This window comes from Nycticebus coucang, chromosome X (genome assembly GCF_027406575.1).
Source record: "Nycticebus coucang isolate mNycCou1 chromosome X, mNycCou1.pri, whole genome shotgun sequence".
Lineage (NCBI taxonomy): Eukaryota > Metazoa > Chordata > Mammalia > Primates > Lorisidae > Nycticebus > Nycticebus coucang.
Window position 1 is genome coordinate 18,791,917 of NC_069804.1, and position 23,452 is coordinate 18,815,368.

General features: G+C 43.3%; 1 protein-coding gene and 1 pseudogene across 9 annotated transcripts in view; one reads left to right on the plus strand and one right to left on the minus strand.

Moving 5' to 3' along the window:
* Positions 1-23,452, minus strand: part of MAP7D2 (MAP7 domain containing 2) — a 123,761-nt gene that overhangs the window by 9,215 nt on the left and 91,094 nt on the right. For all 9 annotated transcript variants that reach the window (XM_053580399.1, XM_053580400.1, XM_053580398.1 and 6 more), the window contains 3 exons: positions 21,977-22,104; positions 2,446-2,714; positions 1,798-1,933 (listed from right to left, as the gene is read on the minus strand). In XM_053580399.1, the coding sequence (XP_053436374.1) occupies positions 1,798-1,933; positions 2,446-2,714; positions 21,977-22,104 (533 nt within the window). The remainder of the gene's footprint in view (positions 1-1,797; positions 1,934-2,445; positions 2,715-21,976; positions 22,105-23,452) is intronic.
* On the plus strand, positions 5,033-5,924 carry LOC128577895 (microtubule-associated protein RP/EB family member 1-like; annotated as a pseudogene).

Here is a 23,452-nt window from a genome sequence, read left to right on the forward strand (position 1 = left end):
AGCTCTGAGCAGTGAGGGAAAATTCTTTAAAGTCTAAGGGCTCATTTGAACACTTCTAATGTTCTTCCTGCTTACGTGTACATCACTTTCCTTGGGCAATCACTGGCAATGTGCCATATAGGCAAGACCCAAATTGTATTGATTGGGCTACTCACTGTGCAACACTTGAAAAGTCACTCAGTATTTCTGATGCCCATTTAAAAAATGGGAACAGCTATGCTACTACTCCAGGACGTTATTCTGAGAATTAAATGAAATAATACATAAGAATGCCTGGTCCTAGAAAATTCTCAATTTTTAGTTTGTTTTACAATTTAAAATGAATCCTCCTTCCAACTCCCAACATCCTCTGGGGAACATCTATAAATCTGTATATCTTTTATTTTTTGCGGTTATTAGCCTTAATTTTATATTATATTTTAGAAATTACATTCCCTTAGAAGCACATGTCACTGACTTACTGCGGTGCCATTATATATACTGTTATATATATATTTTTTGAGACAGCCTCAAGCTGTCACCCTGGGTAGAGTTCCGTGGTGTCACAGCTCACAGCAACCTCAAACTCTTGGGCTCATGTTTCCAGCTCAGAGCCTGCACTGGATCTCCAGGGTCCGTAATGATCAAGGACTGTAATTTGAGGTCTACTATTCATTTGCAGCTCCTGCGACCTCCTTTCACATACCCAGTGGTCTACCTGAACAAGCCTAAACACACTGCTCAACAAAAAAGGCTGTTGATATTAACCAAAAGGCTATTATAAGTTGGAAAATGATCAGAGAAGTCCAGAGGATGCGTGAGTGAGACCTCAATGCCCCCACCCCCTGGCACCACCACCCACTCTCATATCCTCTTTTAAAGAACAGATCAGAGACCACAAAGACTTACCAAGGCCACTGAAGGATCACGAATGCTATATTATTTATTATTCTAAATTCAGTGCTGGCCTTAAAGTGCTATAGCATTGCTTGGTTTCCTGTCATGTTGATTCTCTAAACAGTACTGGAGTGTACTCTGTGATTATCCTAATAGCTTCCTTAATCAATTTAAGGATAAAATCTACCTAGTTCTTTAACTTGCACTCCTCTCTAAATACAAAGATGAGAAAAGGCAGGACTGTCTGTACTGTGACAAAGTGCCCCGGTACTAACACCCGGTTGTCCAATGTTGGTGAGCTACTGAAACAGGACAAGGCTCGGGCTCATGTGTTTTCACTTTGTTCCAGGGATAATTCTGAAACCCTCCAAAGTTTAGGGACCACTGCAATGACAACTTTTGTCCTGTTCCAGGGTGGGACTTCCACCCATCAGTGTTCATGGAGTATGAGGTTGCACCCACCCCATGTCTAGGGGACTCTGCTCAACCCACCTCTCTCTCTAATTCTGGGACTCAAGTTAGGATAATTTGAGGGAGAAATAATTTGGGCATCAGAAGCAAGGCCTCTACATCAGAACCTTCTGTCCTCCCAGGGAGAATCTCTTTCTGTAAACACAGCTCAACACCTCCACACCATGGTCTGGTCTCTAAGTTTAAGAAGAGAATGGGAAGCTGCTTGTAGTTAGATCCAGGAGTTGTGAGTTTCCAGGTCCTCCAAAAAGAGCCATATTCTCTAGTTGTTAATTATACACAACGGAAGATGCAGACTCCGGAACACTTTCCAAGCAGTTTAGGCATTCCAGGTCCCCACACTTCCGTTCAGCTTTTATTAATTACCAAAACCATAAAAAGCAAGGCGAGCTGCACTCTGCAGCGCAGTCTTTCCGTGAGATCACGTGAGATCATGTGATCCCGGCGTACCTGAGTCGTTCTTCTTGCTCCTCCTGCTCCTTCTGCAGCCGGGCCCGTCTCCTCTTTTCAGCCAGGATCTTCGAAGCCTCTCCTGCATCAGTCGTGCCTGCGGTGGGCTTCCCCAAGGCTGCACCAGAGGTGAGGCCTCAAGAGGAAAAGATCAAGGGAAACAAACATGATTCCACCCACACAGCAGGTGCCACATGGAAATGAAAAATCCAACCCCGTGTGGTGACAGGGCCACTGCCAGTGCTAGCACAATCAGCCACGGAGCAAGAGCACCCTGGATGCATTTCACAGTAGAGAGCGGTGGGAAGGTGAGGAGGACAGGTAGAGTCACTAGCAAGTCCCACAGCAGCTACCATCTGGCGAACTCGCCCCATCGTGGAAGCCTGAAGGACTAAAGGCAGCCCCTCCCTGTGGGAAGCGCTGATGCCGGCTGCTGCAGCCCGCCTTACTCAGCACCCCCGTGAGCTTCCACACCCCTGAGTGCAGTTACCCCTTGGTCTCGTTCAGGGGACACTCGGGAGCCTGGGGGAAGGACTCAGAAGCAACATAAGAGCCTGAGAAAGCTGTGCGAGGAGATGAAGTTGTCCTCAGGAAAGAACACCTCTCCCTCCCCCGAACCAGAGAGAATGGCGTGGAATGGGGGTCTACCTGCATCACTCTCGGCCTTCCCCCCTGCGGCGCTGTGCTTCTCACTGGCATGCTTGTCCGCCACATGCTTCTCTGGGGCCTCCTCCGCGAGCAGCCCGCTGGCTTGCTGCGCCAAGGCATCTTCCTTTTCCTTGTTGCTCTTCTCTTTCTCTGCTTTCTTCTTGGGCGTTTCTTGGCTGGGAAGGGCAGGACCACGGTACTTTATAGGAGATCCTGGGTATGGTGGCTTCGTCATCTTTGGAGACTGTGGATATGCTTTCGAAGTTGTCCTGGAAAACCAAAAACATGCCATAAGATGATTACTGGGCCTGACCCTGGAACTCTCTATTTCTAGAACAAATGGTTCCAAAGTGTTGAACAAGTTATCTTTCCAGAGGAACAAACAGCGGGCTTAGCACATACTCTCTCACCCTATCATATGTTAGCTATAAAATGGCCCTGGTGGAAGGGAAATATTTGAAGAAGTCCAGCTGCCGACATTATGTCCTAACTTCACTTAGGCTTGATGACAGTGGTGATGGAGTATTAGGCATTTTCCCACACACTCTTTTAGGTGAACATCAGGGTTGGATCTGGCTTCAGCATACGGTAATGGACAAGCTGGTTCCTTTTTTATAAAAATTGTGATAAAATACATGTAACATAAAACTGACCATTTTAACCATTCTTTTTTTGAGACAAGAGTCTCACTCTGTCACCCTGGGTAGAGTGCCATGGCATCATCATAGCTCACAGCAGCCTCAAACTCCTGGGCTCAAGCGATTCTCTTGTCTTAGCCTCCCGAGTAGCTGGGGCTATAGGCCCAGGCCACCATGTCAGGCTACCTTTTCTTCTATTTTTAGTAAAGACAGCGGTCTTACTCTTGCTCAGGCTGGTCTTGAACTCCTGAGCACAAGCAATCTTCCCGCCTCAGCCTCCCAGAGTGCTAGGATTACAGGTGTGAGCCACCACGCCTGGCCCATTTTAACCATTTTTAAGTGTACACAGTTCGGTGGCATTAAGTACATTCACAGTGGTACACAGTCATCACCGTCACCCTGAACATAAACTCCTCACCCCATCCCTGGGCCCCTGGCATCCATCCTTCTACTTTCTGTCTCTAGAGGCACCTGTTTGCCTATTTGAGGTGTTTCATGTAAGTGGAATCAGATAGCATTTGTCCTTTTATGTAGGGCTTATTTCACTTAGCATAATGTCTTCAAGGTTCCCAGTTCCTTTTCAAATGAAGAACAATGCCAACCAAGAAACGGGGACTGGGGGTGTTGTTTTAGAGGTTTTTAGGTTTAAAAGAACATCCTTCCTCCCTACTGGGCAGATGCAAAAGGTAAAAGGACATGCCATCAAGGGAAGTGCTAGTTTGTTAAAACATGGGAGCTTAAACTACGTCTGCTGGGAAAGGGTCCCCTGCAGGTACACTGGCCTAGGCTTGGCTCTTGGTCACTGCTGGTGGTTGAGGACAAAGGTAATAGTTTAGGGTTGAAAGCCAAGTATCTTCAGAGGTTTACACAGGGATGCGGGTATCTGTATACAGTTCCTCTCAGAAGGATATAAAATAATCTGTATGTGTATATTACAGATTATCACTTTCAATCCTGTAGCAGGTTGAACCACATGGAATTGCTAATATCTGACTATTTTGATCTATTAAAAATAGCAATGCCTGTGGCTCAGTGAGTAGGGCGCCGGCCCCATATGCCGAGGGTGGCGGGTTCAAACCTCAGCCCCGGCCAATACTGCAACCAAAAAATAGCCGGGCGTTGTGGCGGGCGCCTGTAGTCCCAGCTACTCCGGAGGCTGAGGCAGGAGAATCGCTTAAGCCCAGGAGTTGGAGGTTGCTGTGAGCCGTGTGACGCCACGGGACTCTACCCGAGGGCGGTACAGTGAGACTCTGTCTCTACAAAAAAAAAAAAAAAAAGAAATAGCAATGAATTTGGGTGGCGCCTGTGGCTCAGTGGGTAGGGTGCTGGCCACATATACCGAGGGTGGCGGGTTCAAACCTGGCCCCGGCCAAACTGCAACAAAAAAATAGCTGAGCATTGTGGTGGGTGCCTGTAGTCCCAGCTACTGGAAGGCTGAGGCAAGAGAATTGCCTAAGTCCAGGAGTTGGAGGTTGCTGTGAGCAGTGTGACACCACGGCACTCTACCGAGGGCAATAAAGTGAGACTCTGTCTCTACCAAAAAAAAAAAAAAGCAATGAATTTAGCAACTTCAACATAATATTTAAAGCCATTTTCTCACCAGAGACTTAAAGGATCACCTAATCAGATTCTGGTGATAAGGATCAGATCGTATCGATACTAAACTGGGTCATAAACTAGAGAATAACCCTCAAGTGGCATGTGGACTGGACAAGACATAGGCCAGTTTTCCAGTGATGGTTCTCATGTTAAAAGCCTGGTTCCTGGTACCCAGGAGTGTAGTCTCTCTCAGTCAGTACTAGGTGGACGGTCACATAGTGGTGGCAAACAGGTGATCACTTGATACAGTGAATATGTCTTTAACATGATCTGAATTTCAGTTTGAAAGAGACGAAGATGGAACTTGGGCCCAGCGTGGGCAGTGGACACAGTTCCACCCTGAGCTGAAGATGGCAGTGAACGCGTACTCAATGTCAGTCACCAGTGATGATTTAAGTCAACATGACATGCTGGCCTGGATCAGTGAGTCTCTGCAGTTCAATCTGACAAAGATCAAACAGTTGTGCTCAGGGGCTGCCGATAGTCAGTTTATAGACATGCTGTTCCCTGGCTTGATTGCTTTGAAGAAAGTAAAATTCCAAGCTAGGCTAGAACACAAATACATCCAGAAGTTCAAAATACGACCAGTTGGTTTTTTTTTTTTTAGAGACAGAGTTTCACTTTATTGCCCTCGGTAGAGTGCTGTGGCATCACACAGCTCACAGCAACCTCCAACTCCTGGGCTTACGCGATTCTCTTGCCTCAGCCTCCCGAGTAGCTGGGACTACAGGCGCCCGCCACAACGCCCGGCTATTTTTTTGTTGCAGTTTGGCCGGGGACCGGGTTTGAACCCGCAACCCTCCGTATATGGGGCCGGCGCCCTGCTCACTGAGCCACAGGCGCCGCCCACGACCAGTTGGTTTTAAGAGAATAGGTGTTGACAAAATAATTCCTGTGGATAAATTAGTAAAAAGAAAGTTTCAGGACAATTTTGAATTCATTTAGGAATTCAAGAAGTTTTTTGATGCAAACTATGACAGAAAAGACTATGACCCTGTGGCTGCCAGACAAGGTCAAGAAACTGCAGTGGCCCCCTCTCTTGTTGCTCCAGCTCTGAATAAACCAAAGAAATCTCTTTGCTCTAGCAGTGCAGCTCCATGGAGGCCCATTTCAACACAAGAGAATCCCGGTATGGGAAATGGGGAAGACAAAGCAGCCAAGTTGATACAGCAGGTCAATGTATACCTTGGCCATTTGGAACTCAGAGGAAAACCCAGATTCGGTTGCGACCATGTTTACTGAAGGCTGTCTATCCACGGCTGCTGTGCTGCCAAGTGTCCACATACACAGGCGTGTAAATGGTATGACACAGGTGCTATTATTATGGTCACTTTACAGATGAGGAAACCAGGCTTGTCAGGGGACTAAATGACTTCCCACAGTTAACTAACTGACAGGTCTGGGGTTTGAGCCCATGGCTACCTGGCTCTCTCTTTACAACTCTGTTCTACTCCCTGTGTGGCAATGGCAGCTAAGTCTGAGTTTGGGATCACCAAGACTCTAAGATGTTCTTTCTAGAACTAGCATACAGTAAGCACTGAACAGCTGTTAGGTTTTGGTGTGGATTAAATCGACAATAAACTAAAAATCTGAATAATCCTCACAGACAGGAATGAACCAAAACCAGGAGGATGAGCTGTACCGGGAAAACTATCACATCCTGCTTACTCATGCAGACAAGTAGTGAACATGGCTTTCCAATGAGCTGCAAAAACTTGCCTTTAAGTTCAAATAATCTGCACAAACATATAGCAGGAGATCTTCTGCTCAGCTACACCTTCCTTTCTTGTCACCTAGCACTGTAACAACACTGTTAAGCAGGCAGATCTCCTGTGCTGTGCCCGCCCAACACTGCCCTCTCAAGCTAACAGTGACCTGCTGAGGTGAGCAGTGTCCAGAGCTGTAAACCCATCACTCATTTTGCTGTTACTACCACAAGAGTGTCTCCAGAGACTTGGTCTAATGCCAAGATCCAAGCACGTGACTTACTCCCTGGAATACCATGTGAACGCCATGCCCAGTGGAGGATCAGGGCATGAATTTGGGATTTGGAGCGAGAGGCCACAGGACAGAAAGACTGTTATATTGTAGTAGATGATGCAGAGGAAAACATTTTCTCCTCCCATAAGCGTTTCTTCCTTGGCTCACTGAAGAGGAATTTCTGGCAATGGAAGGGCCAACGAAAGCCGCATGCTCTTCTTCCTTGCTTTCACCCTCCTCCCCACAGAGGGAGGCCTAATTTTTCCGATTGGTGAGACCACGCAAAGGTGCTGGGCACACACAGCCCTGCCCATTCTAGTTCTTTCCCTGGGACCTGCCTGTGAGAGGTGGGCTGTGCCTCAGGGGTCCCTGCAGCCTGCTGGTACTTCTGCCCATTGTGGGCAGATGCATGAGGAGCTCTTCTGCAGACATGACTCCTGCCATGAGGGCCCCCGGGACTAGACTGGCAGGAGTAGGTAAGCGACCTGAGCTGGCTGCAGCCTTGACAACTATAAAGCCAGCATGTGAATTTCATCGTGTCTGTGCGTCTGGTTGAAATGGCTTGCTACCAGAAGGGAATGGACAGTGTCACACTCTCAGTTAGTGTGGCTGAAGCCTGACAGTTCTGTCCGATCCATTAAAGTAAATGGAAATACAGGCAAAATTACAATCCTAGGGAGAACAAGCTGGATTGGCCCGGGTTGGGGAGGTCCTGACAGCCTCAGGCTGGCACGGCCACGAATAGCCCTGCTTCAACCTGCTTTAGCAGAAGAGCTCAGTTCACACCCCAGACTGTAAGGTTCTACTCTAAATGAGACTGGACCAATTACCCATGAGCACACATGTAAAAATAACCTGAGAAGGGAAGGGTAGATTATTTGGGAAAAAGGTCATTAAGAAGTCTGTTTATGGGCGACGCTTGTGGCTCAAGGAGTAGGGCACCGGTCCCATATGCCGGAGGTGGTGGGTTCAAACCCAGCCCCGGCCAAAAAAAAAAAAAAAAAAAAAGAAGTCTGTTTATACTCCCATGCCCCAGCCCCTGCCCAATAAACACAATGTTACAAACACACATACACACACACAGTAGGCACAAACATGACCTTCAAATGAGAGAAGCCCACAGACTTATTTTCTAACAGTGAGTGACCAAATCACAGAATAAAACCTTAGAAGTTCCCAATTTTATCTACAGATCTATCAAATCTCTTGCCTCACCCTGTCTTGCTAGTTGCTTACATGGACTCTGTGCCCTGCCAGCCTCCCTGGAAGAGCTGCTAAGTGCAGGCATCTGGAACAAAGCAACATTGGTCTGGCAAGCTGGCTCTCTGGCCAGCCCTGCTCACACTTCTGCAAGCCAAACGCGAAGTGTGGCAAAGCTATCTGTTTTTCAATTTCCTGGAAATAGGTATCTTGGCTGATGAAAGAAATTAAACATGAATTAATCAGGGGAACTCATTTGCTTGTAGAGAGCTTTATCTTGAAGTACCTTCTCATCTATTTAGTAGGGTCCACTTGATCGCCACAGTAAGATACGTAGGAAATTGCTATTATCCTCATTTTAGATAAGAAAACCAAAGTCCTAAGATCTTAAATAGCCTTTCCCAGAGAGATGCAAATAGATGAGCACCAAGGCTGGCACCCAACTCACTTGTTCTTTGTCTCACTTTTTTAACTCTTCTTTAATTTTTTAAGGTTCAATAAAAATATAACAAGGGGGATTCATAAGGTTTCTTTGGAATGGTAAAAGTAGGTCTTCTTGGAGCGTAAGGCAAACATTCAACCTTTGCAGTTCCATGACTGGCAGCAAATATGAACACCTCTGTAAACAGAGTGGCGAGAATAACTCCCAGGAGAGGGTTGTTATGCTTCTGAATGTGAGGTGACTGCAAAGCAAAGCCCAAAGGAGTTTTTTTTCTCCACATCCTGAAATCTAATTCTATTTTCTCCCAAACCATTTGACTCCAGGCACAGGGAACACAGCCCACTCACTGGATGGGAGGGCTCTGCGGCCTTGTCAGCACAACTTAGCTGATGTTCTGAAAAGTTTATTACTTCACAGAGAAAAAGAACAGTTTTATACCAGAGAAACCTGTGGACAGCACCTTCACCTAGTGACCAAAGTTGGCATCACCAGTAATGAAACAAATTGACATCATACCTTCTTAATTTGAGGCACTGAAAAGAACCCAACACTCCTGCCACGGGATTCCTACCCAAAATGCACAACCTGAAGCTACTTAGCCAGAAACATCTGGCCAGCCCAATGATGGGCAGTCTCAAAATAACTGGCGTATACGCTAAAAATGTCAGAGTTGGCTGGGCGCAGGTGGCTCTTGCCTGTAATACCAGCACTTTGGGGGGGCCAAAGCTAGAAGATCACTTGAGCCCAGGAGTTCAAAAAGGAGTTCGAGACCAGCCTAGGCAACAACATAGCAAGATCCTGTCTCTGCCAAAAATAAATTCCTTGTTAGTATAGTGGTGAGTAAAAATAAATATAAAGAAGGCAGTGCCTGTGTCTCAGTGGGTAGGGCACTTGCCCCATATACCGAGGATGGCGGGTTCAAACTCAGCCCCAGCCAAACTGCGACAAAAAAATAGCCTGGCGTTGTGGCAGGCGCCTGTATTCCCAACTACTCGGGAGGCTGAGGCAAGAGAATTGCCTAAGCTCAAGAGCTAGAGGTTGCTGTGAGCTGTGTGACGGCACGGTACTCTACCCAGGGCGATAAAGTGAGACTGTCTCTACCAAAAATAAATAAATAAATAAATACAAAGAAAAAAAATCAGGGTTATGGAAAAGAAACTGTTCCAGGTTAAAGGGGACTAAGGAGATTGAGACAACTAAATGCAGTGTGGGACCCTGGGTTGGACCTTGGACCAGGAAAACAAATGCTATTGGGACAACTGCCAAAAGTTTCATATCCATTACAAATTAAATAACAAGATCATGTCAGAGTAAGATTTTCAGAAAATCGGAAGATCTGTCTGCAACTTACTCTCAAACGGTCCTGAGAGAAACCTGTGTAAGTGTGTGTGTGTGCACGCACACACGTGCATGGGTGTCTTTAAGGAGGGCAGATGTAAGGGACTGTGAGAGTAATGGGCGATTGGGGTGGGGATGATGAAGCAAACGTGGCTGAACTGGAACACAGGATGAAAGGTAGATAAGTAATCTTTGTTCTAATCTTGCAATTCTTTAGTAAGGTTGAAATGATTTCAAAATAAAAAGGCTTAAACAATTGGTCTAAACTCCAAGTATCCTCTCATAAGACTGAAAAAAAATACAGGACTGTGGACTGCATGAGTATATTAAGTACAGCTTCCACGGAGGGGGTATCATTTAACATCGTCAATGATCAGCTTCAAGAACAATTTCAGATAAGAATGTCATTCTCTATGGGAGAACGACAATGGCAAGAATGACAGTTAAACAGCCCTCACAGGGAGGCCTAATCCACTGTAGATGCTCAGCTGTGGGAAGAGATAACCATTCCATCATCTACCAGGGAAGCCTAGGGGAATGGCACCTGGTTAGGAGCCGTTAAATGTCCTTAGCCACCAAAGGAATAGGCTGACAATGTCTAGGAGCCTTCCATAGGCCTATGGTTCAGAGCAAACTGGGAGGTACTTATTTTGAACCATCCACACAACTTCATCCTATTTATTTCCAACACCTGGAATGTCTGTGTTGTTTCCCAGTACATAACAAAGTGAAATTAAACTAGGTCCCTAATACGTAACTTATCTCAGCTATGAGCTATCTCTGGATAGCTGAATTTTCCAAAGATGGCCACAACAATATCACCCAGCCCACATGATCTTTTTTTTCCTTCTTTCTTTCTTTTTTTTAATTTTTTTTTGAGACAGAGTCTCACTCTGTTGCCTAGGCTAGAGTGACACTGGCATCATGAGAGCTCACTGCAACCTCCAACTCATGGACTCAAGCAATCCTCCTGCCTCAACCTCTCAAGTAGCTGGGACAACAAGCATGCACCACAATGCCCAGCTGATCTTTCTATTTTTAATAGAGACAGACTCTTGTTTTTGTTCAGGCTCATTTCAAACTTCTGGCCTCCAGCAAGCCTCCCATTGTGCTAAGACTACAGGTGTGAGCCACTGTGCCTGGCCCATGTGATCTTTTGAGTTTATTTTTCTATCCTATTGAATCTAGGTTGGTCAGACTGCTTTGACCTACAAAACATAGCAGAGGAGGTCAGGCATGGTGGCTTTTCTCAGCCACTTGAAACGCTGAGGTGGGAGGATCATTGGACCTCAGGAGCTTGAGATTAGCCTGGGCAATATCATAAGACCTTGTTTCCAAAAAACAAAACAAAAAAATACAGCAGAGAAGTGATGCTGTGCCAATTTGCTTCTATTTCTTACCCTAGGAGATGCTCTTAGGGGCATTCCCTGTTGGCACCCAGCCACCATGCCCTGAACGATATAGTGAGGTTACATTCAGGCACTCTGGTTGACAGCCCTAGTGGCGCCTCCAACCAACAAGCCAGCATCAACTGCCAGCCAAGTGAATGGCCTATCTGGGGCCTTAAGCTCAGTAGCTAGATAATTGCAGCCCCAGCCCACAATGGCCCACAATGGCAGGGAAGACCCTGGGTGAGAGGCAGCTGGTGAATCCAAGCCAACCTACAGGGCTACTGCACAAAAGACCCCAAGAGAGAATCTCTCTTGGTAACTCCAAGTTACAAAACTATGAGATTTATTGTTTTAAGCTACTAAAATTTGGGGGTGGGTTTCTTATAGCAGCAATAGATAACTGAAACTTTATCTATCATAATGACCAAACTGATTTAGAATGCATTTCTAAGAATACAAAACCATTAGAGAATATTCACACTGAGTAACTGGGAACACAAGCAGCATCAACACTTAGAAACAGAGATAGGCTGGGTAAATCCACTTGGCCACACTTGATTTCTTCTCTCTAGGTTACAGGAAGAAAGCTATGCTTTATCTATGTCTTTCAGAGCACTGCAGAATCTAGTTTTCTAAAACCCAAGCAAGTACCCAGCAGGGAAAACAATGAAAATAAACTTGAACGTTTAAAAGAGCAATGCTATTAATATGCACAGCCACCCAACAGTGGCTTAATTTATCTGAGATCAGGGAATAGAACAATGTGCTGTCAGAGCTTAGGAGGTCACAGGAAAAGGGATCATTAACCACATGACCTGTCTGGGCTTCTGAATTGGAGTTCAAAGGGGCTAACTAAGCCCCCTTTCAAAGCCACATCATTGCCAATGTGCTTTTACAATACACACTTGATTTGCACAGAGGGAATGTCAAAAATGTCAGTTTGGTTGGGGTTTGTATTGTGTGTGACACCATTTTAAAAATTGTTTCTAAAAAAAATTAAGTGTTTCCTTTTTATTGTCTTTCATATTGAGTATACAAAAGTATATGTATAAAACATCGAAGGTATGGGGAACGAGAAAACAAATACCCACACACCCACTGCCTAATTCAAAAGAAAGACATTATCATTATGCCAGAATCTCCTGGGTGTCCCCTCCCACCCTATTTCCTCCCCAGTCAGAGGCCATCATCAGTCTGAATTTTATAGTCGCCATTTTCCCACTTTTTAAAAAATCATTTTACCACATTTGTATTCTTAAAAACGTATTGTTTAGGTTTGCACAACTGGAAACTCAACATAAATGGAATCATACTTTTGACATTCTTCTACAACTTGTTTTTTTTTTCAGTCAATTCTACATTCTTGACATCCACCGGGGTGGTGGTGGTAGCTGTGATCCATCTATATATATTTTATTGCTGTATAATTTAGCTGGATTTTCAGAATTCAATACACTTTACTTGTATTCCTATGTTCTGCAGACCTGGTTCATACCCAGTATGGTTCACTCAGGGAGAGAAACTCTTTTTTTCTAAGCATTTTAAAATCAAGAAACATTTGCTTTTCCTTAGACCTCTCAACTCCCAAAGCAATTCCTATTACCAGGGCACCTCTCTTAAGGAGATGATTCTAGTAGTTTTGACAGTATATATAGAATCCCAGCTGTGTTAAAAGCTGACTATCTTTCCTGCCTGCATCAGAGATGGCATGTATTATACTCTGAAAGTGCAGGGCATTCCATTAACATTCCAGTAATTTCTCTTTGCTGAAGTGGCAGAAACACCCTGCTGCACAAAATAGAAGCCACAATCCTTTATCCTTTAAAAATTTCCAAGTGAGGGCGGCGCCTGTGGCTCAGTGAGTAGGGCGCCGGCCCCATATGCCAAGGGTGGCGGGTTCAAACCCGGCCCCAGCCAAACTGCAACAAAAAAATAGCCGGGTGTTGTGGCGGGCGCCTGTAGTCCCAGCTACTCAGGAGGCTGAGGCAAGAGAATCGCGTAAGCCCGAGAGTTAGAGGTTGCTGTGAGCCGTGTGACGCCACGGCACTCTACCGGAGGGCGGTACAGAGAGACTCTGTCTCTACAAAAAAAAAAAAAAAAAAAATTTCCAAGTGAAATAGCCCAGAGAAGAGAATGTTTAAGGAACTGACCACAGGAGAATAAGCTGATGACCGGCCAAGAAGGGAAGAGGAGGCAAAGGGCTGGAGTTCCTGTACAGGTTTGATGTCAGCATCTCTATGTCTGCCAGGTGACCCCACTCCTGCCCTCCAGGTTCTCCTCCCCTTTTAACTTCAATCCCACTGTTACGGTCCGAATGTTTGTGCGTCCTCAAAATTCCTATGTTGAAACTATAACCTCCAAGGTACTATCAGGAGAAGGGGGCCTTGGGGTGATTAAATCATGATTTAATGAGGTCAGAGTCCTCCCTAATGACTCGGTACTCTTATGAAAGAGATCCCAGAGAGCTCCCTCACCCCTTCCCCCACATGCTAAATCTGCCAGTCTCTTGATCTTGGATTGCACAGCCTCCCTAACTGTAAGAAATACATTTCTGCTGTTTACAGGCTACCTAGCATATGGTATTCTGTTGTAGCAGCCTGAACAGACTAAGACAGACACATACTGAGCACCTACTGTGCAACAATAAATCCAGACAGTCCTCATGTTCAAGGCAGTCTAGCAGGAGACTGCTAAGTGATCGTAAAATGCTAACATAGTGCAACGAGGTGCAGATCAATGAGGCCTCACCTTATGCAGTGCTCTGCTCAAACATTAGCAACTCAGAATAGCCTTTTCTGAATGCCTGATCTACTCCCCTCTGCACTCTGTCATCTGCCCTGGTTTACTTCCTTTCACAGTGCATATGGCCACCTCATGTTATACATGCTGTCCACTGTCATGTAAGCTCCAAGAGAGCAGGGACTTTTGCCATATTCAGTACTGCATCCTCAGCACCAATAAGAGCAAAGTTTATAGCAATAAGTGCGTACACCAAAAAAGTAGAAAAGCTTCAAACAACCTACTGATGCATCTCAAAGAACTAGAAAAACAAGAGGAAACAAACCCAAAATTAGTGGAAGAAAAGAAATAATATCAATCAGGGAAAAAACAAATGAAATTGAAACAAAAAATACAAAAGCTCATTGAAATGAAAAGTTGGTTTTTGAAAAGATAAAGAAAATTGGGCGGCACCTGTGGCTCAAGGAGTAGGGCGCCAGTCCCATATGTCGGAGGTGGTGGATTCAAACCCAGCCCTGGCCAAAAAACCACACACACACACACAAAAAAAAAAAAAAAAAAAAAAAGAAGAAGAAGAAAAGATAAAGAAAATTGACACACTTTTAGCCAAACTAAGAAAAAGAGAAGGGTGAAATACACAAAATCAGAGATGCAAAAGGATATTGCTGAATACAAAGGATCATTAAAGACTATTATGAGCAACAAATTGGAAAACCTAGAAGAAATAAATTACTAGAAACACACATATACAACATATTAAAATTGAACCAGGAAGAAACCTAAAACCTGAATAAACCAGTAACAAATAATGAAAGAGAAGCAATAAAAGTCTCTCCTCAAAGAAAAGTCCATGATCTAATGATTTCACTGCTGAATTCTACCAAGAATTCAAAGAACTAATACCTATCCTACTTAAACTATTCCAAAAAATTGAGGAGGAGGGGATACTCCCAAACTCGTTCTATGAGATCTGCATCACCCTGCTATCAAAACCAAAGACACAAGAAAAAAAGAAAACTATAAGCCAGTATCTTCGATGAACAAAGATGCTAATATCCACAACAAAGTACTAATAAACTGAATTCAACAACACATAAGATTATTCGTTATGGTCGAGTGGGATTCATCTAAACATGCAAAGATGGTTCAATGTATGCAAATTAATGCAATACATATCAATAGAACAAAGGACTAAAACCATATGATTATTTCAATTGATGCTGAATAAGCATTTGTTAAAATTCAATATCCCCTTCATGATAAAAACTCTCAAAAAACTGGGTGTAGAACGAACATACCTCAACACAGTAAAAGCCATATGCGACAGACTCACAGCTACTAAGTATCATACCAAATGGCTAAAACTGAAAGCCTTTCTTCCAAGGCTTTGGAAACAGACAAGTATGCCCACTTTCACCACTGCTATTTAATATAATTGTGGAAGTTCTAGCTAGAGCAGTGGTTCTCAACCTTCCTAACGCTGCAACCCTTTAATAAAATTCCTCATGTTGTGGTGACCCCCCAACCATAAAATTATTTTTGTTGTACTTCATAACTGTAATTTTGCTAGTAGTAATGAAAATAATTTTATGGTTGGGGGTCACTACAACATGAGGAACTGTATTAAATAGTTGCAGCATTAGGAAGGTTGAGAACCACTGAGCTAGAGCAGTCAGATAAGGGAAAGAAATAAAAGGCATCCAAATTGGAAAGGAAGAAGTCAAATTATCCTTGTTTGCAGACGATATGATCTTCTTATCTAGAGAAGCCCAGAGACTCCAGAAAAAAACTATTAAGAGTAAACAAATTCAGCAAAGTTGCAGGATACAAAATCAACAGATATCAGTAGCATTTGATATATGTCAACAGTAAACAACCTGAAAAAGAAACCAAGAAATTAATTCCATCTATAATAGCTATAAGTAAAATAAAGTATCTAGGAATAAAACGAATGAAAGAAGTGAAAGATCTCTACACTAAAAACTGTAACACATTAGCTGGGCACAGTGGCTCATACCTGTAATCCCAGCACTCTGGGAGGTTGAAGTGGGTGGACTGCCTGAACTCAGGAGTTCAAGACCAGCCTGAGCAAGAGTAAGACCCCTGTCTCTATAAAAAAAATTTATAGCCAGGCATCATGGCAGGTGTCTATAATCCCAGCTACTTGGGAGGCTGAGGCAAGAGTTTTCTTCAGGGCAAGATCACCTGAGCCCAAGAGTTTGAGGTTGCTGTGAGCTATGACACCATAGCATTCTACTGAGGGTGACAAAGTGAGACTCTGTCTCAAAAAACGTAACAAAACAAACTTTAACACATTGATGAAAGAAATTAAAGAGGACATACATAAAACATGGGAAGATATTCCATGCTTATGGATCGGAAGAATTAATATCGCTAAAATGTCCATACTATCCATAGCAACCTATAGATTCAATGCAATCCCCATCAAAATACCAATGACATTCCTCACAGAAAGATAAAATACTCCTAAAATTTACATGGAACCACAAAAGACCCAGAATAGCCAGAGCTATGTTGAGCAAAAAGAACTGGAGGAATGACATTAGCTCACTTTAAAATATACTACAGAACTACACAAACAAACAAGTTAGCATAATAACAGACATATACGACCAATGGAACAGAGTGGAGAACCCAGTAACAGATCCACACATCCATAGCGAACTTCTCTTCAACACAGGTGCCAAGAACATACACTGGGAAAAAGACAATCTCTTAGACAAATGGTAGCTGGAAAACTGGATATCCATATAGAGAAGAATGAAACTAGACCCTATCTCTTGCCATATACAAAAATCAAATCAAAATGGATTAAAGACGTAAATCTGAAGACCTGAAACTATGAAGCTACTAAAAGAAAACATTGGGAAAATGCTTCAGGACATTACTCCGGGCAAGAACTTCTTGAGTAACATCCCCAAAGCACAGGCAAACAAAGCAAAATTGGACAAATGGGATCACATCAAACTAAAAGCTTCTGCATAACAAATAATCAACAAAGGGAAGAGACAACCCACAGAATGTGAGAAAATATTCACAAACTACCCATCTGACAAGAGATTAATAACCAGAATATATAAGGACCTCTAACGATTCAATAGGAAAAAAAATCAAATAATCTAATTAAAAATGGAGAAAGGATCTGAACAGGTATTTCTCAAAAGAAGATATGCAAATGGCCAACAGGTGTATGAAAAAATGCTCATCATCACTAGTCTTCAGAGAAATGCAAATCAAAACTACGAGATATCAACTCACCCTAGTTAAAAGAACTTTTATCCAAAAGACAGGCGATAACGAAAGCTGGTAAGGATGCGGAGAAAGGGGAACCCTCGTACACTGTTGGTGGGAATGTTAATGAGTGCAACCACTATGGAGAACAGAATGGAGGTTCCTCAAAAAACTAAAATTAGAATTATCATAAGAGCCAATAATCCCACTGCTGGATATATATCCAAAAGAAGGGAATTAAGTTAAGTATATCAAAAAGATATCTGCATTCCAGCTGGGTGCCCATGCTCAGTGGTTAGGGCGCTGGCCACATGCTCGGGGCTGGTAGGTTTGAACCTGGCCCAGGCCAGCTAAACAAACAAACAAAAAGAAAACAGCTGGGCGTTCTATTGGGCGCCTGTAGTCCCAGCTACTAGGGAGGCTGAGGCAAGAGAATTGCTTGAGCCCAAGAGTTGGCAGTTGCTGTGAGGTGTGACAGCACAGCACTCTATGGAAGGTGACAAAGTAAGACCCTGTCTCAATAACAAAAAAAAAAGGTATCTGCATTCCTGTTTATCACAGCCCTATTCACAATAGCCAAGATTTGGAATCCATCATAAGATGAATGGATAAAGAAATTGTGTTACGTAGACAAAATGGAATACTACATAGCCATAAAAATGAATGAGATCCTGCCATTTGAAACAACATGGATGGAACTGGAGAACACTATGTTAAGTGAAATAACTAATGAAAGCATAGAAAGACAAGTATCGCATGTTTTCACTCATATGTGGGAACTAAATATTAAAAACAATTGATCTCATGGAGACAAAGAGTAGAATGACAGTTATCAGAGGCTGGGAAAGGTAGCAGGGAGTGGGAGATGGAGTGGGGGATAGTTAATGGGTATAAAAATATAGTTAGATAGAATGAACAATATTTGATAACACAACAAAGCGGACTGTACATACTTTAATATACTTTAAAATAACTAAAAGAGCAGAATTGGAATGTTCTTAAAACAAAGAATTGGTAAATTCCTGAGGTAATAGATACTCCTCCTCTAAAAAAAGAAAGAAAACTACCATTTGGATACCTGCCAATGTTGATGGCAAAAAAAAAAAAAAATACCCTGTAACAATCAACCGTGAGTGAACTACAACAGCAGCAGTAAGGCAGGAGGCACATAACCCTTTCCGTCTTCTTTCTTCACATATTATCACACTGGAAGGACTAGAGAACCAGCTAAGAGGGGGAAAAGAAGTTTAGAAAAGAAATGTTCCCTCTTAAGGAAGCTGGGGCCACTGGCTCTAAACAAAGGGGAAAGGAAGAACTTTAAGCTGGATATAACATTTGAATTTTAAATAGGCCAGAATGAATATTTTAATACCCAAAAGGACACAGAAAGTTAGCAAATCTGAAATCTGCCCAGAAATAGCAACTTGGCAAAACATGGTTAAAGGAAGTGTTTGTAGGTAAATAAAGCCATGTCATATCTGTAACTCTATTACAAACAAAACAAACAAACAAACAAAAAAAAAACAAAAAACTTGCAAGTCAAAATGACTCCTTGATCCATGGAGTACAGAATGGATGTGGTATTAGCAGCATGAAAATAACATTACAATCTCCTTGTACATCTCCATTAGGGCTCTTAGGTAACCAGGTGGATTGTCCCCAGCAGTAATATTCTGAAAGAAATCTTTTTTTGTGAGCAGTAAATCTCAACCTTAAGCCTAAAATATTCAGTAAAGCATGCTGTAAACAGATGTGCTGTCATCCAGGTGGTGTTGTTCCATATATAGAGCACAGTCAGAGGAGATTAGAGCAGATTTAGTATCATTTGGGGGGGGGGGCTAGGATTTTCAGAGTGGTCAACAAACACTGGTTTCAACCTAAAGTCATCAGCTGCACTGATCCCTAACAAGGGAGTCAGCCTGTCCTTTGAAGCCAGACGTTGACTTCTCCTCCCTAGCTATGAAAATCCTAGATGACATCTTCTGATAGAAGGCTGTTTCATCTACACTGAAAATCTATTGTTTAGTGTGGCCACCTTCATCAACTAACTTAGCTAGAGCTTCTGGATAACCTGGTGCCATTTGTACATCTTGTACTTTTATATTCTGAAGATGGTTTCTTCTCTTAAACCTCAGGGACCATCCTCTGCTACCTTCAAATGCTTCTTCTGTAACTTCCTCACATCTCTCAGCCTTCGCAGAATGGAAGAGGATTTGAGCCTTGCTCTGGATTAGGCTTTGCCTTAAGGGACTGGTGTGTCCAGTTTGATCTTGTACCTAGGCCTCTCCAACTTTCTGTGTGTTAGCAGTAACACCGTATTGCTTTCTTGACATTCATGTGTTCACTGGAGTAGCGCCTTTTTTTTTTTTTTTTTTTTGTAGAGACAGAGTCTCACTGTACCGCCCTTGGGTAGAGGGGTGGAGTGCCGTGGTGTCACAGCTCACAGCAACCTCCAACTCCTGGGCTTACACGATTCTCTTGCCTCAGCCTCCCGAGCAGCTGGACTACAGGCACCGGCCACAACGCCCACCTATTTTTTTTGTTGCGGTTTGGCCGGGGCTGGGTTTGAACCTGCCACCCTCGGTACATGGGGCCGGTGCCCCACTCACTGAGCCACAGGCGCCACCCTGGAGTAGCGCTTTTAATTTCCTTCAAGAACTTTTCCTTTGAAACTTGTCTAATATTTGGTTCAAGAGGCCTAGTTTTTGGCTTATCTTGTGACGTGCCTTCCTCACTAAGCTTAACTGTTTCTTGTTTTTGATTTAAAGTGAGGGATGGGACTCTTCTTGTCACCTGAACACTCAGAGGACATTGTACAGTTATTAATTGGCTTAATTTCAATATGTGTCGTGGGGAATAGTGTGGTCTAAGGAGAGGGAGAGAGAAGTACAGTTCATGGTGCCCCCAAACAATTACAGTAATAACATCAAAGATTACTGATCATATAACAGATATAATAATGAACAAGTCTGATGTATTGCGAGAATTATCACAATGTGACATAGAGACACCAAGTGAGTATGCGCTGTTAGAAAGATAACGCTGACAGTCTTGCTGACATAAAGTTTCTGCAGATCTTCGATTTGTAAAAATAATAAAAAAAAAACAACCAAACCCCAGGATCTGCAAAGTACAATGAAGTGAAGCACAATAAAACTAGGTGTGTCTGTAGTTCTTATTTCTACAGAAGGTAAGACCTTTTTTTGTTCATCCAAGTGAAATTTATGGTAATGATCATGAAACCTGCAGGCTATTATCCCTGCAGGGATCATGAGTCTATATCCTGGAAGAGAGAGGATAGAATCTAGAAATGCCCCAGTTGTGAACCAGGATTTCCTTTCTTTTAATATAAATGTCCCAAATTAACACAAGACTAGTGACACATGGGTAAAAGCCCATAAGGCTCAGAAATAAAGGGAAATAGAAATTGTAGCACCTACATAATAAATTTAAAGAGGTTACAAGGGAGCAGTACTATAAGCAAAGACAGGCAATACTAGCACAGAAAGAACCTAATGAACTAAAATAAATAAATAAATAAAAACATGCTATTAATTCAGTGATGCTCTATGAAAGGATTTGTCCTATGTGGGAGAGAGACATCAACAAAGGGCATTAGTATTCTATGAAAACCATAGTGATCTCTGAGAAAAATAATAGTGAAAAAGTCTGTTAGGAACCAACACATCAGAAATAAGAGCTAATGTCACTTTGAAATATTTTTAAGAAATTCCCAAATGGTCATTAAATTTGTGTTTTATCCTATGTTCTCTGAACTAAATGGATGTACTAAACAAGGTTTATATGATTCTCCCTACATAAAAACCTTCCTACTTTCCCAAATTAAATCATATTTCTCTTTTAGCCCTACTGAAGATGTTTCCATTGTATTGCTAGATTTACTGAGTCACTAGTCAGTTACTATTAGTAAAATATTTTAATGACTTAAAACAGTGGTTATACAGTTATTAAAAATTTATTTTCCAGGGCGGCACCTGTGGCTCAGTGGGTAGGTGCCGGCCCTATATACGGAGGGTGGCGGGTTCAAACCCGGCCCCAGCCAAACTGCAACAACAACAACAAAATAGCTGGGTGTTGTGGTGGGCACCTGTAGCGCCTATAGTCCCAGCTACTCGGGAGGCTGAGGCAAGAGAACAGCTTAAGCCCAGTAGTTGGAGGTTGCTGTGAGCTGTGTGACACCACGGCACTCTACTGAGGGTGACAGAGTGAGACTCTGTCTCTACCAAAAAATTTATTTTCCAGTTACATGGTTTTATTGGTGAGTTTGCCCAATTCCTAACAAAAAAGAGTCAGGCATGTAGTGGTATTCCCAGCTACTTGGGAGGCTGAAGCAGGAGGATCACTTGAGCCCAGGAGTTTGAAGCTGTAGTGAGCTATGATCACACCTGTGAGTAGCCACTGTATTCCAGCCTGGGCAACACAGCAAGACTCCACATCTTAATAAAGTTATATGTGTATATACAATATACATTTGTTTCATTAAAAAAAAAAAACCCATACTGCTGATCATGGCTGACAAGTTATTACTATCTCTCTGATAAAGAAACAGAAAATGAAGTTAAGGGGGAGGGGGCAGCACGTGGGCAGGAGCCCAAGCACAATGGGAATCACTTCAATCCAGATCCAATCAAAGGAGAAAGGAAAATGCCAGAAAAGCAGAATGGCATTCACAGATCTAAAGAGAAAATGCGAATGCATCACCTTGGCAAATAAGAGTTGTATTCACCAGGTAATAAACCCCCTAAAGGTCCTTATTTGCCCAGAAGATACAGAGTCAGACAGGTAACTCAAAGGCCAGCATTTCTCCCGCTCACCTCTTCTGGCTGGCCACATCTCATGGGACAGCAGGAGGCACAACACTAGCTGGCACGAAGTCCCACCAAACTGACTCTCAATTGTCAGACTGTCTGGCCAAGGGGAGAGATGCTTACTTGGTCATCACAGGAGAAGATGACCTCTTAGAAGCACTTCCAGGAAACTCGCATCTTTTCAGAGGGGATCCGAGGCTCCCAGTGGGGGAGGAAGTTGTCATTCGCTGCCCCCTCTTCATCTTCTCTGTCTACAGGGGACACAGAACAGCATAGACATAGCCCATGATTGGTACCACTCCCACAGTTTCTAAAAATAATACCCCAGATAAACAATGCACAGCTTTCTTTTAGAGGGATCAATATGAAGCTATAATGCTTCACATGACAGGAATCTTTGCAGGGAGGTACTATGAGGTCATCACATTTAGATTACCCAGTAATGCTGGGCACAGTGATGTACGCCTGTAACTCCAGCTATTTTGGAAACTGAGGTGGGAGGATTGCTTGAGGCCAGAAATTGTAGACCAGCCTGGGCAACATAGTGAGACCCTATTTCTAAATAATTACATAATAGGTTTAAATAAGTTTTAGCCTCAAAATGTAGAGATTTTCTTCTCCTTGCAAAGAACTAACAACAGAACCATACTATGGTCCCGGACATATGAGTACAAAGATGTAAAATCACTACAAAAAATTACAAGTGGGTGAAATGCATTATAACATTCAAGACAGCAGGCTGTGGACCCTGACCGTACACACGGTGTGACAGGTACTGCAACCCCACCCAGCCCTCCATGTCTTCTCCATCACCTCCTTCAACAGAAGGCAGAAGAAAATGGACATCAGCGCTTTGCCCACAGAAGGTTCTCTCTACCACACTTTTCTGCAGTGAATCCTTATACGGTCCCCACACCCATGTGCATCAATGCCCTTCTATAGTAATCTACCCTGCAAAGCCTGAAACATGCAGCTCTCTTTTTAAAAGGGCCACAATAGATTTGAAAAGCAAATATGGTATTACAAAATGCTCAACAGCATGATTTCCTAAATTTTTATACTTTGGCTTTATCAGTCCCAAGTATGTGTCCACAATGCTCCCATTTATGGGGAAGTATTTCCCCTCAGAACATGTAAAATCAAGCCCATGTGATATGAATTGCATCTATAAAGCCACTGCAAGAAAAGTACACATATATTTCAGAACTGAATAAAGGAAAGTTGTATCTAAAAAAAAAAAAGGTCCAATAGTACAGCCATGGGCCAGTTTTAAAATAAGTACACACATTATTTCCAACTCTTCCCTTCAGTAGGTGAAGCTGAATTCTTCCCTCCCCTTGGGTGGGGGTTCATCTGAGTGACTGCAGCCTCCCCCTTGTGGTGTCTCTCAGATCCCTTGCTTTGGGAGAAGCCAGCTGCCACGTCTGGATACTCGAGCGGCCTCTCGGACAGGCCCAAGCAGTGAGGAGCTGAGGCCTCCTGCCAACAGTCATGAGTGAGCTGTCTCATAAGAGGCCCAGTCAAGCTTTCAGATGGTGCAGCTCTGGCCAGCATCTTGACCACAGCCTCATGAAAGACTCTGTAACAGAACCACCCAGC